Raw genomic sequence first — 14,704 nt, 5'->3', positions numbered from 1 at the left:
CACCATAGTAGCAGTATTGTTATAAAAACCATGACACATACAGTATATTGCATCTTGGTTACAAAAGTAATTCTAATGCATTTTACTTTTTGCAGTTGTGGTAAAATGGTTGACTCAGTACATCTGAAGAACTACAATACATCAAAATGTTAAATTCTTGTTCTGTATTTGAAAGCAAACAGGCATTACAAATAAGTTCACAATGCTGTTCAAAATAAAAAGCATGTATTTGAAGGAAAATAAATGTACATTATTATCTGCAATGAACAAATAACTGTTCAGCAGCTTAAGACCTCAGGATAGAGGAGGACATGTGCCAAGCATCAAAGCAAGAAGTCCACCCATGTAACATGGATGTTATGATAATGTAAAGTATTCACCTTTACGAATTATCACCCAAGTGGTACAACCATAAATCTTAATTGTTTGATATGACTTTACATGTTGCACAATCTTTCCTGTAAACAAACCAAGCAACAAAACCCACAAGTATCAAATTTTATTTATAACATACCTAAAAGGCTATTTACATTTGCATCAATTAGTAGAAACATTTAAAAACTAAACCATCTCTTTTTTTGGTGCTCAAGTCCCTCAGTTCTCCTTCACTGTAAACAGCATAATTTAGAATACAAAATTATTTATCCCAAATTAGATTATTTATTCCAAACATTATCCATTGATCATCTTATTTAGAAAACAGCAGGTTGCAGAGCTCTTAGGAAACAAGGAGAGCAAAAAAAAAAAAAAAAAAAAGCACATGAAGTGCATTGGGAAATGAGTCCAGTCAAAGAGTTCAAGATCAAAGCTTCTTCCTCCTTGTTACAGGTTTAGGAAAAATGGCATCCATCATGCGTTTGCGGCGTAGGTTCATCCTCAGCGAAGGGGTTTCCTGTTCTTCAGTTCTCTTTTCGGTTCTAGTTATCGGTTCAGCTGGACTAGCGAGGGGAGAAAGAAAACTGATCTCAACAGGGGGTGGAGGTTCTGGGGCAGCTTTTGTTCTGTTAAAAGAAAACAGGAATTAATTAGGGTTTGATAGTTGAAAGTAGAACAATTGCCACCAAAGGTCTCTACAATCAACTTATGTTTATGATGCATTTGGGAAACGCAGCCATGGATAATACTATTGTTGTTAGGCTTTACCAAGTGCATCAGACAACAACACCACAAGCAAGGTAGTTGGTATCAATTATTCAACTGCGCATCTTTTATTTGTACTCAGACAGGCAGATTAAAATTGGAGCCTGACTGTGCAAAAACCTGTCTTGATTATAACTGCATGTAAACATCCTTTTTATATTACAATATCAAAAAGACTACATGCAATTCACCTTGTTGTCCTCTTCTTTCTGGGCTTGACAATCTCAGTTTCAACTGCAACGTAATCTACAGGGCCATTGTCCTAAACAAAATACATTACAAAGTTTAAAGTGTGTTCCAGCACAAATTAAGCAATTGCTTTGGTACTCAAACTTTACAGGATGCTTCTTACCTCTTTGGACTGAGAATCATTTTCATCTCCTGAGACTTTTGTTTGAGGTACAGGAGACACAATTTCTGGAATTTCAACTCTTCTCCGTCCTATAAAGAAAGGATTACAGATAAATTGAATTGAAGGGACACTAAAGTGTGGTAAACCACGACAAAAAAAGAGGCATTACAATATTGACTACCTCTTGTTCTTTTCAGGTCAGCTATGGGAGTAGCCAAATCCTCAACAGCCATAGAGTTTTGTTCAGACACTTTGCTCGCTCGTGTACGTCTAGCACTTGCCAGTGACTTGCTTGCATGTTCCTGTATTTCATCGGACACCACCAATTTCGATTCTTCAATGTCTGCATTTTGAGTTTCATTCAGTGATGGAGGTGCTGCAGATCTAGTGGTTCTTCTCTTGGCACGTATAATTTCAGTTACAACAGGCACTCTCTCTTCGCTGGCTTCCTCATTTTTGAGTCGCTCTACAAGGGCATCTGCCTGAAGTGTTTCGGTCTCCACTTCCAGGGGAATCAAATCTGGCCTTTCTTCACCAAGATCCTCACCTTGATTCCAGTGCCGGCTTCTTGTAAGGCGTCTTGCAACACTCTGAAGTTGTGCATCATCAATAACAAAGGTTGCATTGTTTGCTTTTTCTGCAGTGCTAGCCACAGCCTTCCTTCTGCTTCTTGGAGGAGTTCTAAGAGGTTGATTTATAGTTGTGGCATCTTCTGCAGGATCCTGTTGGAAACGTTCTATTGCTAGACCACGGGTAGACTTGCGAGTAACCCTACTGGGACTACTTTGTGCTTTGGCAGGCTCTACCTTCTCCTCTGGGACTTCTTGATGAGTTTCCGAAGCTTCAACAATTGGTGCTTGGACTTTTCTTGTACTCTGTCTGACCTGTGTTTCTACGTCATCGCTGGGACCAGGGTCAGTGGATAGGGCCTCATCATCATCAACTACTGTGTTCCTGGTTCTTCGGGATCCTTTCCTAGGTGTAGCTTTCTGTGGGGTCCTTCGTGCCGGACTTCCAGACTTTGATACTTTCTCAGAAGGCATGTCTTGGTCACTCTCATTAGTCTGCTGTTCTGCCTCTGCTTTTCTTGTGCTTCTTCTAGGTGTAACAGGAACTTGACAGTCTTGCAGCTGCTTGCCACTCCTTGTAACACGTCTTGGTGTAGAAGGTACTTGAGAATCCATTTGTTCCTCTTCAGTAAGATCTTTCTCCACATCAAGGTTGGGTACAGGGAATGTTACGGTTTTCCTTGTCCTCCTTGATGGGCTGCGCTGCACCTCCTTAACGTTCCCCAAAATCTCCTCTGTATCTTTTGCAGATCTGTCAACTTTTGTTCTTGCAGGTGACTTGGGTCTTGCTGGAGATTTAGGCCTTCCTGGTGACTTTGGCCTTGCCATTTTTTTCACCGTGGAAAGATTTTCAACTTCTCCAGCCAATAAGGGTGTAGTGTCTATTTGGAAAGTTATATTATCTTTTGCAGTTATATTGTCTTTTGCAATGGTTGACAGCTCTGTGTCCAATTCAGAAACTTCATTTACCTTACCTAAAAGCTCTTCTGAAGGCAAAACATTCTCTGCCGTAGAGGACTCCAATACTTCACCATGAAGAGGTATAGGTGAATCCGCCTGCACCTCAGAAGGAAATTCTGTCCTTTCACCATTGGAAAGACCTTTTGTTTCTTGAGAAGATTCTGCTTGTGGTGTAATTATTTGTTCTACTGTCTGGAGGAGCTCGTCTGGTTGCTCTTCAATTTTAGTGACACCAGTGACAACAGGTTCAATGTCTGATGCCAAGTCTTTTACTTCCAATTTGTTGTCTGGAATTTGAACAGTATGATCCAAGATGACAACCTCAGAGTTAGCTGTAAGCTGATTATCCACATCCTGGGGCTCTTCTGGCTCATGTAGAGGTAGCAATACTGCATTGTGGTCCAACTCTGAAGAATCAGGCAGTTCCTCCACATCTGGATCAAGCATTAGCGTGAAGCCCTCTGAGTCTTCTGGCTGTGTAGCATCTGGTGCACTGCTAAGGGTTTCTAAAGTGCTTTCATCTGTGAGATGTGTTTGCTGCTCCTCAGCCAACTCTACAGGCACCAGAAGAGTGTTAGATGTCTTAAGCTCAGTATAACACATAGCATCTTCCTCATCTAGATCTGCAGTGCCAAGGCCAACCATTAACACATCACCTTCATCCTCTGGCATGTCAGTGTCTAGAACCTGCAGAACAAAAAGAATGGCAAAATTAATCAATGTACAACAACAAACTTCAACACATTACTAATACAAACACCATCAAAGATGTCCTAACAAGGTGCAACATCATCAGTGCTAATCTAAGTTGCACTACAAAGATGACAAGACATTCTGTATTAATCTGTAATTACATTGAATAGTTTGGCATGGTCATCTAAAATACGGCAAAGGCAGACCTGCCAACCTTGAAGAAATTTTATGAGTGGCCTACCAGGCGCTGTAACAGTATTTAACAATGTATACATGATTTTCATGCGATTGGTTCAACAGCCACCCGCCCGAATTTAATTGAAATATAATTTCCGTCATGTCATCGGCCGATCCGCGGCTGTAACCACCAACCGCGCATCATTTGGCTAGACAGGGCAGATGGGCGGGCAGAGGGTTAAAATGAAGCGCTGTGATTAGCCGAAAGCTTTACACACTGTGGCTCAGTGGCAGAATCAACTTCATTGCACTGAAACCGGCGAAATGAGAGATGCAACAAAATGCGTACCTAGAGAGCAGCGAATCGTACAAGCGTACTTAAGGGTCAAAATGCGTGTTGAGTACGGCAAATGCGTACATGTTGGCAGGTCTGCAAAGGTATGTACTGTAGTAAGTTAAGTTATAATTGCTGCTTAATGTGCTAGTTGCATCTGTTTTACTGAATACATGTTAACTAACCACATGTATTATATCATGGTTGTATATTACTGCCATATAGAAATTTGACAATCTCTAGCTGATAGCGACTTTAATTGAAATGAGCCATTTAGTTTCCATTTGTCAGGTCCTTCTGGTCCTATTTGCTGTTTAATATGCTTTTGGAAATTTGCAGCAGTATTCTGACCATATTACGAAATGTTGAAATCTTAAAACATTCCACCTGGTTAGTGCATGATATTTGTTTTAACACCAAGTGGTACACTTACTTTCAGCTGTGCCTCAGGTGTGACCAGTGACAGCACTGCATTGGCTTGATCCTGGAGGTAGTGCTCATTTGGTGCAAGTTCCTCCATGTAAAGGGCAGGAGAAGGCTGGTGGTTACGCCTGCCATTACCCTTTACTTCTTCTATAATCTCAACCTCACTTCCTGAGTCCTCCACCTTCTCTTCTCCAGAGTCCTCTTCATCCTCTAAAGATTCAGCACTGGTAAGCTCATCAGTGTCGTTTAAGCTAACTACAGCTATAGGAAGAATTGGGAGATTACATTTTGATTATTACCATGTTTGTTTAAATGACATTAATTGACTAAAATGCTAAACTTTACATGTACTTACACCTGGACTCTGAGGTAGTGGATTCTGATGTCTGCGTTTTCAAATCTGCTGCATTCTCTCCAATAGGCTGAACTTCCTTAATGTCACAAACTGGTTCACTTTAGGGCGTACACAGCACAAACAAAAAAAAGTCATAAAAAAGGCAAAATGACAAGACATGCAAAACATATACAAAGCAGTTTGTTAACAAGTACCTTTTGAGAGATGCCTCCGAGTCTTCTTCCCTAATACTGGACCGGGTCAAAGGTGGAGATCGATCTGGGCCAAATAAATGCTGTTCCACAAACGCATCCAAATCTACAAAATAAGAATTGAGACATTTCTTTTCTAGCAGTTATTTTGCTAAATAACAAAAAACAGGACAATTACAGTACCATTCAAACATTTGGAGTTGGTAAGATAAGTTAATATAGAAACATCTCTTTCTTTCAATTTTAGAAAACAGTAGTGCCGTTTATCTTTTGTTGGATTTTTTGATAAATAGAAAGTTAAAAAAAACAGCATTTAATATAAGTATTTTCTAACCTTAAAAATGTCTGTCACTTTTGATCAATTTAATAAAATAAAATGTAATAAAAACTTACTGACCCCAATATTTTGAATAGTATTGTATGATAAGGAATAAATGCACAAAAACTACCTGAATTTTCCATAGATTCAGCTTCACATTCATCATTGATCTCAGGTTCACTGGTCATTTGTTCATGGTTCACCAACTCAACCACTGGAATCTCAGACACAGAGGTCTCACAGATCAGTTCTTCTGGTACTGTCTCTGATACCTTGGTGACAGCTGGTTCACCTACAGTGTCATAAGCAGCATTTTCTTCCATTGACTGGTGTACAGGCTCTAAAGTAGGAGGGACACTAAGAGCTTCAACAAAAATTGAGGATGTGTTCATTGATTCTTCAGCTTCTGTTGGTTCCTGGATCTCTGGATACTCTAAATTTACAGTCAAAGATTCTAAGCTTGCTTCCTGAACCGGAAGAACAAGCTCTGGTTCCATCACATCTGGCTTTAGAACCTGATCCTCTGAAGTTTCCTTAAACTGCTCCTCAGTTACTACCTGCACAAGATCGTTATTATCATGTACCTCACTCTCATTATGGGTTTCCTGTGTGTCAGAAGGTCTTTCTCCATTGGACAAGTCTTCCTCTGTATCATTTTCCTGAGCTATATTCAGCTCATTCTCAAGGAGTGGAAGAGAGGGTAATTCTGAAGTTGTTTTGTGTTCTACAGGGGGCACATGCTCCTCTGAAGTGTTTGGAAGTCTTACGGTCACCTCCTGATCCATGCTGTTGTTCACTTGATGTTCTTTTAGTGTTGCAATAAGATCTTCAGGAGCATCATGGAACTCAAGAGTGGTATCGGACTGATTAGATACGAGACTTGCTTCTTGCCCCAGGCTAGGTCGTCGCACAAGAGTGGGAAGCACTTGTGTGGACTCTACTGCAGGGATCTCTTTGACAGAGCAGCCACTCTCAGATTCTACATCAGGATTCTCTTTCTCTTCGGGCAAAGGCATGTACGTCCTCTTTAGATCTGCTTCTTTCTCTTCAACATCTGAATGTTCACTCCAGGTATCAATGATTGCTTTAAGAGGTGGGGAAGATCTCTTAGGTGTATTGAGCACCCTGTTAATTGCAATCTGTAAATAAATCACAATGATATTACTACTGTAAAAATCTGTACAAATTTCTCTTAACCTTTGATTTCAGATGTTGAAAAGGAATTACCCCATTGTTCCAGTGGACAGAGCCCTTGGGAACTTCTGGAGAATCAGCCTCCTCTATGAAGGTAATACGGCTTTCTTTGGGACGGAGAGGAGGAGTGATTGATCTGCCCGGGGAGGCAGAAGGGGTGGCCACAGGGGTGGGACGCAAGCTGCTCCTCAGAATAGACTGTGGAGTGAAGGCTGCGAAAACAGGGCCTGATGCCAAGGCTCGAGCTCTCTAAAATCAGAGTATATAATGAGGAGGGAAGTTTCTTAAAACACTTGAAGTACATACAGAAGGTTAGATCTGAATTCACAAATGTTTCATTGCAGTTGTGTGCAAAGTTTTAAAACTATGGGGCCTCACCTTTACTACTTGAGGAGTTTGCAGCAAACTGAGCTCAGGAGCCTTACTGATGCTCTTTGGGCCAGCCCATGAGGTAATGGACCTCGTAGGAGTGCCAGGCAAATTTGAGCTCTCTGGAGAATTCAGGGAAGATGGTTGTACAGCCAAATCCAGAAGCCTGGTGACAAAGCAATGAAAATGTTACCATCCACCTTAATTTGCAATTTGGAAGCAAGTTTTTTTGTTTTGTTTTTTTTTATGTGCAAGACTTTCAATTCAATAGTCGTTACAGGTAAATAACTAGAAGAATAACAAAGTACACCGTAAAACTATATGACTGTTTTACCTAGACATTCTCTTGGTTAGCATGTTGATTGGAGTTCCTACAAAAGCCTCAGGTAGATTTGGAGAGGAAGGGTGCAGGCTAGAAACTTGCTTCTCTGACTCTCTGGGGCTGAACAGGAAATCCAACAAAATAGTTGGTGCAAAATAAGGTTTAAAAGGAAAACATTTCATAACTTTCAAACAGAAAATGAAGTCTGGGAAAAAATATTTAATTAAAATACCTTTTAAAAGGAGACGACTCAGGAGTGGTGTTCTTGCCAACCCACACTTCCTCGATCTTTGAGAGGACATTACTGATAAAGGCTGCTCTGGTCATCACATTTTCAGAGGCTGAACGTTTAGCAACAGTTGACAGAGGCTGGGGTCTTTTAACTAGGGGTGAGAGAAAAGCAGATTCAAAGTCAATTGCTAACTACTACTTTCAAGTTCTAACACTTGCGTCCCATCATTAATACCTTCTCTGTGAATTGTAGCAGGGTGTTGGTACGGTTTTGCTCGTTCAATGGCTAATTTCCTTTGAACCCGAGGAAGAACCTTCCCATACTGATTGAGAATGGAGTTCCTTGTGTTTGACCTTTCCTTCATTTTAGGATCCCGATCAGCCTGAATTAATAATAATAACATGAATTCTAACATTGACAAAATATAACTGATGAAAATGAAAACAGATGTAGACTATAATATTAAATTGAACATACTCCAAGGTTTAATTTGAGGGTCTGGTTGAGTTGAAGGGCAGGCACATAATTTGCCTGCTGGAGGTAGTGGACCATGAGCAGCTCCTGATTCTGGAAACCTCCGGTGCTTTGAAGGAACCGCTCCAAACACTCCTACACAATTGAATTAAAGTTTCAAAACAAAACCGTGCTATTATGCACTAGAGCTCAAAAGTTTGGGGGTAGTCAATGCTGAAATCGTTTTTTTTTTTTAAAGAATCTCAGAGTAGAAAGTTTTAGCATTGACTTTTTGTGACAATGTAAGTCTTTACCGTCACATTTAATCAAGTTTGTGTCCTTGCTGAATAAAAATATTGTTTTGCATTCTAATAGTCAATAAATATTATGTGTCGAAATTTACACAAACCTGTTCTGCAAGTCCAAGGGGAAGCTTCAGCAGCTCTTTCATTAGTCCGAGCTCCTGACAGGTCTCAAAGAGAAACTTCATCATCTCTTCCATGTTCAGTTTGTTACAGTGCTGCCTTAGCAAAGCCCAGGCCTCCACAATACTCCTGGCCAGCCCAAAACAAACCAAAAGTAAGACTCTAACAACTACAAAAAAACCTCTAAGCTGACATACTAATTACATGTTACACTACATTCATACCTGTTATGAAGCAGAACAGAGAGGCAAAGCTTGGCTTGGTTGGTAGTGCACATGGGAGGCTTCATCACATGCAGGTAGCGCAGGGCGATGCTGTGCTTCTGCTGGCACATCAAAGCCTGCAGGACACGCTCATGCTGCCAGCTCCACAGTGAGTGACTGGTGGCTGGGTGCAACAGCAGCTCAAGTGAACTCTGGGGGAGATGAACATTTTTCAATATAAATTATTCATGAAGTACCATGTTGTGCCTCAGGCATTGGCACAAAATAGACCTGTTTCACAGAAAGGGTTTAGTTTAAGTAGGATTAGGCCTTAGTTTTATTAGAACATTTAAGTAACATTCATAAAATGTCATTAGAAAATTACTGGTGTGCATCTTGAGACAAAACAATGGCAATTACTTAAAGATATGTCAGTGCAAGTTGCTTTCAGTTTAAACATGCATTTTAATCTGGGACTAGGCTTAAACCATGTCTGTGAAACCAGGGGTAAGTGTAGATTTTAAACTGTTATTGTTCCCATATCGGGATGTAGATAATTTGTATCAACGCCATTACCATTCACAAAGTACACACCATGTATAAAATCAAGCCAAAAATCTAAGTTTATTTAAAAAAAATACTAGTAAAGAGCATAAATGAGAAAAGCATATTGATTTGTATACCTCGTGATCATGATGATCTAGCAACCACAGGCCTTGTACCAATTTCACTAATCCAATGGGAATGGCAAAAGCAGTGGGAAAAGACTCCACTGATGCCCCACTTTTATTGGGAAATGAGTACATCACATCCAGCAGCAAGTAAATAACCTAAGAGCCTGAGTCAAGGAATAATCTTTACTAATCAGCAGCAAAAAGCACAATATTTATGGCAAGCCTATATGTACTAAAGAAACCCCAAAAGGATACAATAGCATGTTTGGCAGATTCTTCAATGTTTTCCAGGAGGTAAATATCCAGCAAGGCCTATACCAAGGACAGACCAAAATAAAAATTAAGCATAGCTGAGCACAATGTTGTTTAAACACGTTTTTGTACAAGTCTTAACTTACATGAAGTGATGGGGGAGGATAATGTCCTGTTCCACCCTCATCCCTCTTCCAAAGTTCAGTAAGGCGTTCCCCACACTGACTCACCAGCCCATCAATCAGGAGGCAGTCTGCACACCATTTGTCCCTATTGACAGAAAATTATTTTTTAATGCCTTACTACACCAATACATTTTGACTTTTAAGGAGTAAGGATGTTTATATTACATTATATGATTATTATTATTATTATAAATAAACAAAAGCCAGAGGGTGCTTGAGAAATTCAGACACTTACTTGGCCTGTCTCCGCAGCTCTTCCCTCTGGCCAGTGTAGTAATTCTTTATAATAGAATGACTGTAAAAGGGCCTTGATATCTGCAGCACATCATCATCATCTGTAGACAAAAGAACACAGAGTTTAAACAAATCTCATCATTTGCAATGCACAGATTTGTTTAAAATCACAGAAATCTAAAGTAAAGCCTTGGAGATGGTCATACCAGAGCCCTCTGGAAGAAGACCAGTCCGGCAGAACCACAACACCACTTGAGCATACTGAGAGATCAAGTTGGACACCATGCATTTGTTCATGAGTCCAATTAACCCTGCAGGTAGCCAAAAAATGTGTCAGTCATTCTAGTGATTTTTAACTACACATATACCAGTGATCTCTATGTTTACTCAATACACCTTTCTGTGTGAGCTCCTGAGCATCACTCAGCAAACAGTGGAAAATGGTGCTGAGGTTTGCCAGCAAGCGCTGATTGTGCTGTAGCAACTGCAGCGTCTGGGGATCTGTGAAGTTAGCTGAGCTGTCAAAGAGCGGAGAACCTGAATGCATAGAAAGCACATGATCAGAATGCTGTTAAATTTGCAATAAAACTATAATGAGAGAAATGCATGTAGGAAACTCACATATTTCATCCAGTTCTTCTTTGGTGTGCACAACCTTATTCCAGGCCCACTCCAGTATATAGCGGAGATTGACCGCTGACCCTGGTTGCTCTGCGTGCAGAAATGTGGCAAGTTATATGAAGTGCATTACCATTCAAAGGTTTGGGATCAGTATGATTTATTTATTTTTTAAATAAACTTTAATTTAGCAAGGATGCATTATAATGATCAAGTAACATTTATAATGTCACAAAAGATTTCCATTTAAAATAAATGCTGTTATTTAAAATTCAGAAACAGAAACCTGAAAAAAGTATCACCGCTTTTCACGAAATATTTAATGCAGCACAACGCAATTTTATTTAAAATCACAATATTTCGCATTATTCCAGTAAATAAATGCAGATTTTGAGAGCATATGAAACTTCTCAACCTCAAACTTTCTAACAGCAGTCTAGAAGTATTTATGGATTATGAAAGCATTACTTCACCTTCAGTGGTCCACTGTTTAATACAGCCAGTGATGAGTCCCAATGAGCTCGTCTCAACAGCAGTGCACAAAATGGCATCAAGCTGCTCTTCCTGAATTAAAATCACAAGACATTCAAAGAAAAACATGAATCACAGATATAATTAAACATTCTGATAAAAGCTGTTCTACATGTGGGCGAAATCTATTTAGCTAATAAGTAAACAAATTAGACTAGTGTGAAGTTATTCCTAAAAAAATAAAATAAATAAAGGGTGCATTACCTGTGAGAGGCTGGAGGGCTGGACATCAGCCAGACGAGAGGAAAGGAGGCCAGACATGAGACAGCGCGAGTATCCATTAGAAATGCTGTCACCCAAACTTGGTGCCACCTTCTTTAAATAGCTCAGGGTCTGAGAGTAAACAGTAAGGGTGGGTTGCACCAACAAGGATTAATCTTAAATCTAGATTAAATCAAGAGTTAACATTTCACCAAACTTTAAAGGTCCAGTTCTACGCGATTCCATCTTTCAAACTTTAATTAGTGTGTAATGTTGCTGTTAGAGAATAAATAATAATAAAATTATAAAGCTCAAAGTTCAATGCCAAGCGCGATTTTTATTTAACAGAAGTTCCCTTTCAAAGCCTACAGCGAACGGCCGTTTTGGACCACACCGATGCACTTCCTTCAGGAATGACGTCACTAGAACCATTGGTTGACTAACCCTCCGCCCACAAGAACACGCAAAATAGGGGGCGTGGTCTTGTTGATCTCCCACGTGGAGAAGAGCACGCATTCAGCGCTTGCATCTCCCTGTTATGGTAAGAGGCGGGACCTTTCCGGGCAAAGTGTGCTAAGCTGCTGTGCAATCACAACATGGGAAGCACAGGCCCAATCAAAGTCAAAGTCAAATTTATTTCTATAGCACATTTACATATGGCTGAGCCACACCAAAGTGCTTCAATCAGAACTCGTTACGCGTTTCTGAAGGAGGGACTTCATAGAACAAGGAAATCATCAGGCCGTTTTTAGGACAGAGGAAACAGTGGTGTACAGATAAGTAAATTGTGTGAAAAATACTGTGTTTTTTTACACGCGAAAAATGAACTCATGTTGCACACTGTAAACATAATCAAAGCTTCAAAAACACACGAAGAACGGGACCTTTAAATCTTGTGTAAAAATAGGCAGGTTTACAGTTAAACCATCATTTTGATCCTGGATTTAATTTCTATTTAAAATAGATTAACTTAAATCCTGTTGCTCCATAACTTTAAACTCTCAATTTCAAATTTAAAAAATGTCAATTATGGATTACATTTAAATTTGGGTGTGAGGAGGTTTAAATAAAATAAAGTGCACCTGCACTTAAACTATGCAGATGATTGAAGATTGTAACAGTTGGTGTGTCATCAAGTCTCAATGAAGTGTTTATTACTAATAAAAATTTAAATTTAAGCAAACTGTGCCGTCAGCGTGAGGGTCATGGCGGCCCCTTGAGTTACGCCTGCTATCGAGTCAGGGATGCAATCCGCCACTCATCTCGGTGTCGGACAAAGAAAAAAAAGAGAGGATTATATTTAGCATTTAATGGTTGGCAGCTATGATGATGAGGTGAGCGGCAGCGATCGCCACCCCTCGTGTTTATCATGCCCGCTCCACTCGATCAAAAGGAATGGGTGGCACTGTCAAGAGCGGAGATAGTCACTCCACCAATCACGTCAGTTGTTTGTCATACGTTATGCTGCCAAAATATACTCTATTAATTTATAGCCTTCTATAAATATATTTCCAGGCTTATGAAATCCAAGCGCGTTGCCGCAAACAAAGCACTTTATAAAACCAGCTGACATTTTACAAGTTTATTTCCTTTATCGCTACTTGTCAGAGAGTTTCTGGTGGTCATTAAAGAAAGAAATTGAATATTAGTATTGTTGCTGTCAATGGCGGATCCATCATGGCGGCAGAAATTAATCGTAAATGGAGGTTTTAATTGCAAATTAAATTCTAATCCCAGATTTGTTAATCTGGGTTTAAAATGATTTGGTGCAACACAACTCGATTTAAACTAAAGCCTAGTTTAACATTAGCTCTAAACTGAGCTCAATTTAATCCTTGTGGTGCAACCCACCCTAAGAGATTAATTTTCCAGATTAATCAAAAATTAGCATATTATAGTAGACAAAACAAGTAGGGCAAAAAAAAAAAAACTAACCTCTTTCTGATAGCCAGAGCAAGTAAAGTGCACAATTCCAGCATTAAGCAAACAACTTCCATCTAGATAAAATAGAAAAAAAAATATTAAATATTAAATGTAGTTACCCAACACAGCCATTATACATGCAATAAATGTATATTAAATGAACATGTCTTGCCAAAGTTGTAGGTAGTGGGATTAAAGAACTGTTCCGGTGGAGGGCAGGTGTAGGGCAGACCCCTGCTTAGACTGCGCTCATGAATCAGGATGTCCAACAGAGTACAGGGAGCCGTCATCTCGATCACACAGTCAAGAGACCACACTGCCAGATATGGACAGTTCCGTAAAGATTCTCCCGTTCTGGACAGGTAAAGAAAAAAGGACTTCAAAACAAGCTACATTTATTTACATGCGCCAATATGGAAGGACTTGAGTTTCATGTCTCCTGCAACATATCTGACTGCATTTACACTTGTACTCTAAGCATACTCACCTCAATGAATCTGGCATCTGAGCATGGTACCATCTGTTAATGTCAAAAACTCCTATGAAGGTCGATGGCTGGCCTTGTCCATATGATTTAACTTGCCAGCTGAAAACCGACACACTTGTATCAGGAGAAGCCACTAAATAAAGAGAAAAAGAAATGTTATTGTAGAAAATGTGTGATGTCATTCAATCACTCTGCAAAGTATATGGCTTTGGACATAGAAAATCACCTTCATTCATGCTGTCGTCCCGATCAGGGTGGTGGCGAAATTTTTCTATGGTCTGACAGCTGATCAGACGGGTATTGGTAGCCTGAGCTCTCAGAGGAAACGTTGTACCGTTCAAGTCCTGACTGTAACGCTCCTCGCAATATTCCAGACCCTGAGAGCCAAACATCTTATGTCATATGGGCAGGTTTCAAATAAATCTATGAGAATGTAGAATCCTGCACAACTAAACTGTACCTCATAAATAATTTTCCCTGAAGCCAAACACTTTCTCTCCCCAAAGGCCAGTTGTAATAAATGGAGGCTGACCACATCCCCCTCCCTGCAATGAAAAAATATGCAAAATAAAAATAAAAATTCAGAACAAAAGAAAATCAAAACAAGCAGATGATTACGGCAATAGGAGCACATGAAATAGCAAACTTACTGATCCTGTGCAGACTGCACTGCCCACAAATAGCAGCAGTTCCGAGGGTCATTTTCTGGCTCCTGGAAAGTAAATGCATAGACCGGCACTCTGCCACCCTCAAGCTGGGAATGATATCTGGAGAGCAAGAGATGATGTTCAAAAACATATTTAATGGTGCAGCAATACATTAAAGATGGAATAAAATGGAAGTAATGACAGATCTCAAAAAAGTGCCAAAAGTGGCCTTTGGCAA

General features: G+C 39.9%; 1 protein-coding gene across 2 annotated transcripts in view; it reads right to left on the bottom strand.

Moving 5' to 3' along the window:
• Positions 1 to 144: 144 nt before the first annotated feature.
• The window catches only part of ahctf1 (AT hook containing transcription factor 1), a 32,049-nt gene continuing 17,489 nt past the window's right edge, over positions 145 to 14,704 (bottom strand). The window contains exons 6-37 of one of the 2 annotated variants that reach the window (XM_067455891.1): positions 14,470 to 14,586; positions 14,280 to 14,364; positions 14,046 to 14,196; positions 13,820 to 13,952; positions 13,505 to 13,686; positions 13,345 to 13,406; positions 11,413 to 11,541; positions 11,151 to 11,241; positions 10,681 to 10,770; positions 10,456 to 10,596; positions 10,266 to 10,370; positions 10,061 to 10,160; positions 9,787 to 9,910; positions 9,644 to 9,700; positions 9,398 to 9,544; positions 8,736 to 8,926; positions 8,496 to 8,640; positions 8,111 to 8,242; positions 7,868 to 8,015; positions 7,634 to 7,784; positions 7,414 to 7,521; positions 7,089 to 7,245; positions 6,744 to 6,959; positions 5,647 to 6,655; positions 5,201 to 5,303; positions 5,007 to 5,104; positions 4,659 to 4,912; positions 3,678 to 3,708; positions 1,674 to 3,575; positions 1,493 to 1,581; positions 1,332 to 1,402; positions 145 to 1,001 (exon numbers count right to left, since the gene is read on the bottom strand). In XM_067455891.1, coding sequence (XP_067311992.1) covers positions 803 to 1,001; positions 1,332 to 1,402; positions 1,493 to 1,581; positions 1,674 to 3,575; positions 3,678 to 3,708; positions 4,659 to 4,912; positions 5,007 to 5,104; positions 5,201 to 5,303; positions 5,647 to 6,655; positions 6,744 to 6,959; positions 7,089 to 7,245; positions 7,414 to 7,521; positions 7,634 to 7,784; positions 7,868 to 8,015; positions 8,111 to 8,242; positions 8,496 to 8,640; positions 8,736 to 8,926; positions 9,398 to 9,544; positions 9,644 to 9,700; positions 9,787 to 9,910; positions 10,061 to 10,160; positions 10,266 to 10,370; positions 10,456 to 10,596; positions 10,681 to 10,770; positions 11,151 to 11,241; positions 11,413 to 11,541; positions 13,345 to 13,406; positions 13,505 to 13,686; positions 13,820 to 13,952; positions 14,046 to 14,196; positions 14,280 to 14,364; positions 14,470 to 14,586 — 6,718 coding nt within the window. In that variant the 3' untranslated portion in view covers positions 145 to 802. Of the gene's footprint in view, positions 1,002 to 1,331; positions 1,403 to 1,492; positions 1,582 to 1,673; positions 3,709 to 4,658; positions 4,913 to 5,006; positions 5,105 to 5,200; positions 5,304 to 5,646; positions 6,656 to 6,743; positions 6,960 to 7,088; positions 7,246 to 7,413; positions 7,522 to 7,633; positions 7,785 to 7,867; positions 8,016 to 8,110; positions 8,243 to 8,495; positions 8,641 to 8,735; positions 8,927 to 9,397; positions 9,545 to 9,643; positions 9,701 to 9,786; positions 9,911 to 10,060; positions 10,161 to 10,265; positions 10,371 to 10,455; positions 10,597 to 10,680; positions 10,771 to 11,150; positions 11,242 to 11,412; positions 11,542 to 13,344; positions 13,407 to 13,504; positions 13,687 to 13,819; positions 13,953 to 14,045; positions 14,197 to 14,279; positions 14,365 to 14,469; positions 14,587 to 14,704 lie in introns of both variants that reach the window. The other variant, XM_067455890.1, reaches the window with a different exon arrangement.

Source organism: Pseudorasbora parva, chromosome 10 (genome assembly GCF_024679245.1).
Source record: "Pseudorasbora parva isolate DD20220531a chromosome 10, ASM2467924v1, whole genome shotgun sequence".
Lineage (NCBI taxonomy): Eukaryota > Metazoa > Chordata > Actinopteri > Cypriniformes > Gobionidae > Pseudorasbora > Pseudorasbora parva.
The sequence above is the reverse complement of the archived record's forward strand: the minus strand, read 5'-3'. Positions and strand labels throughout refer to the sequence as shown.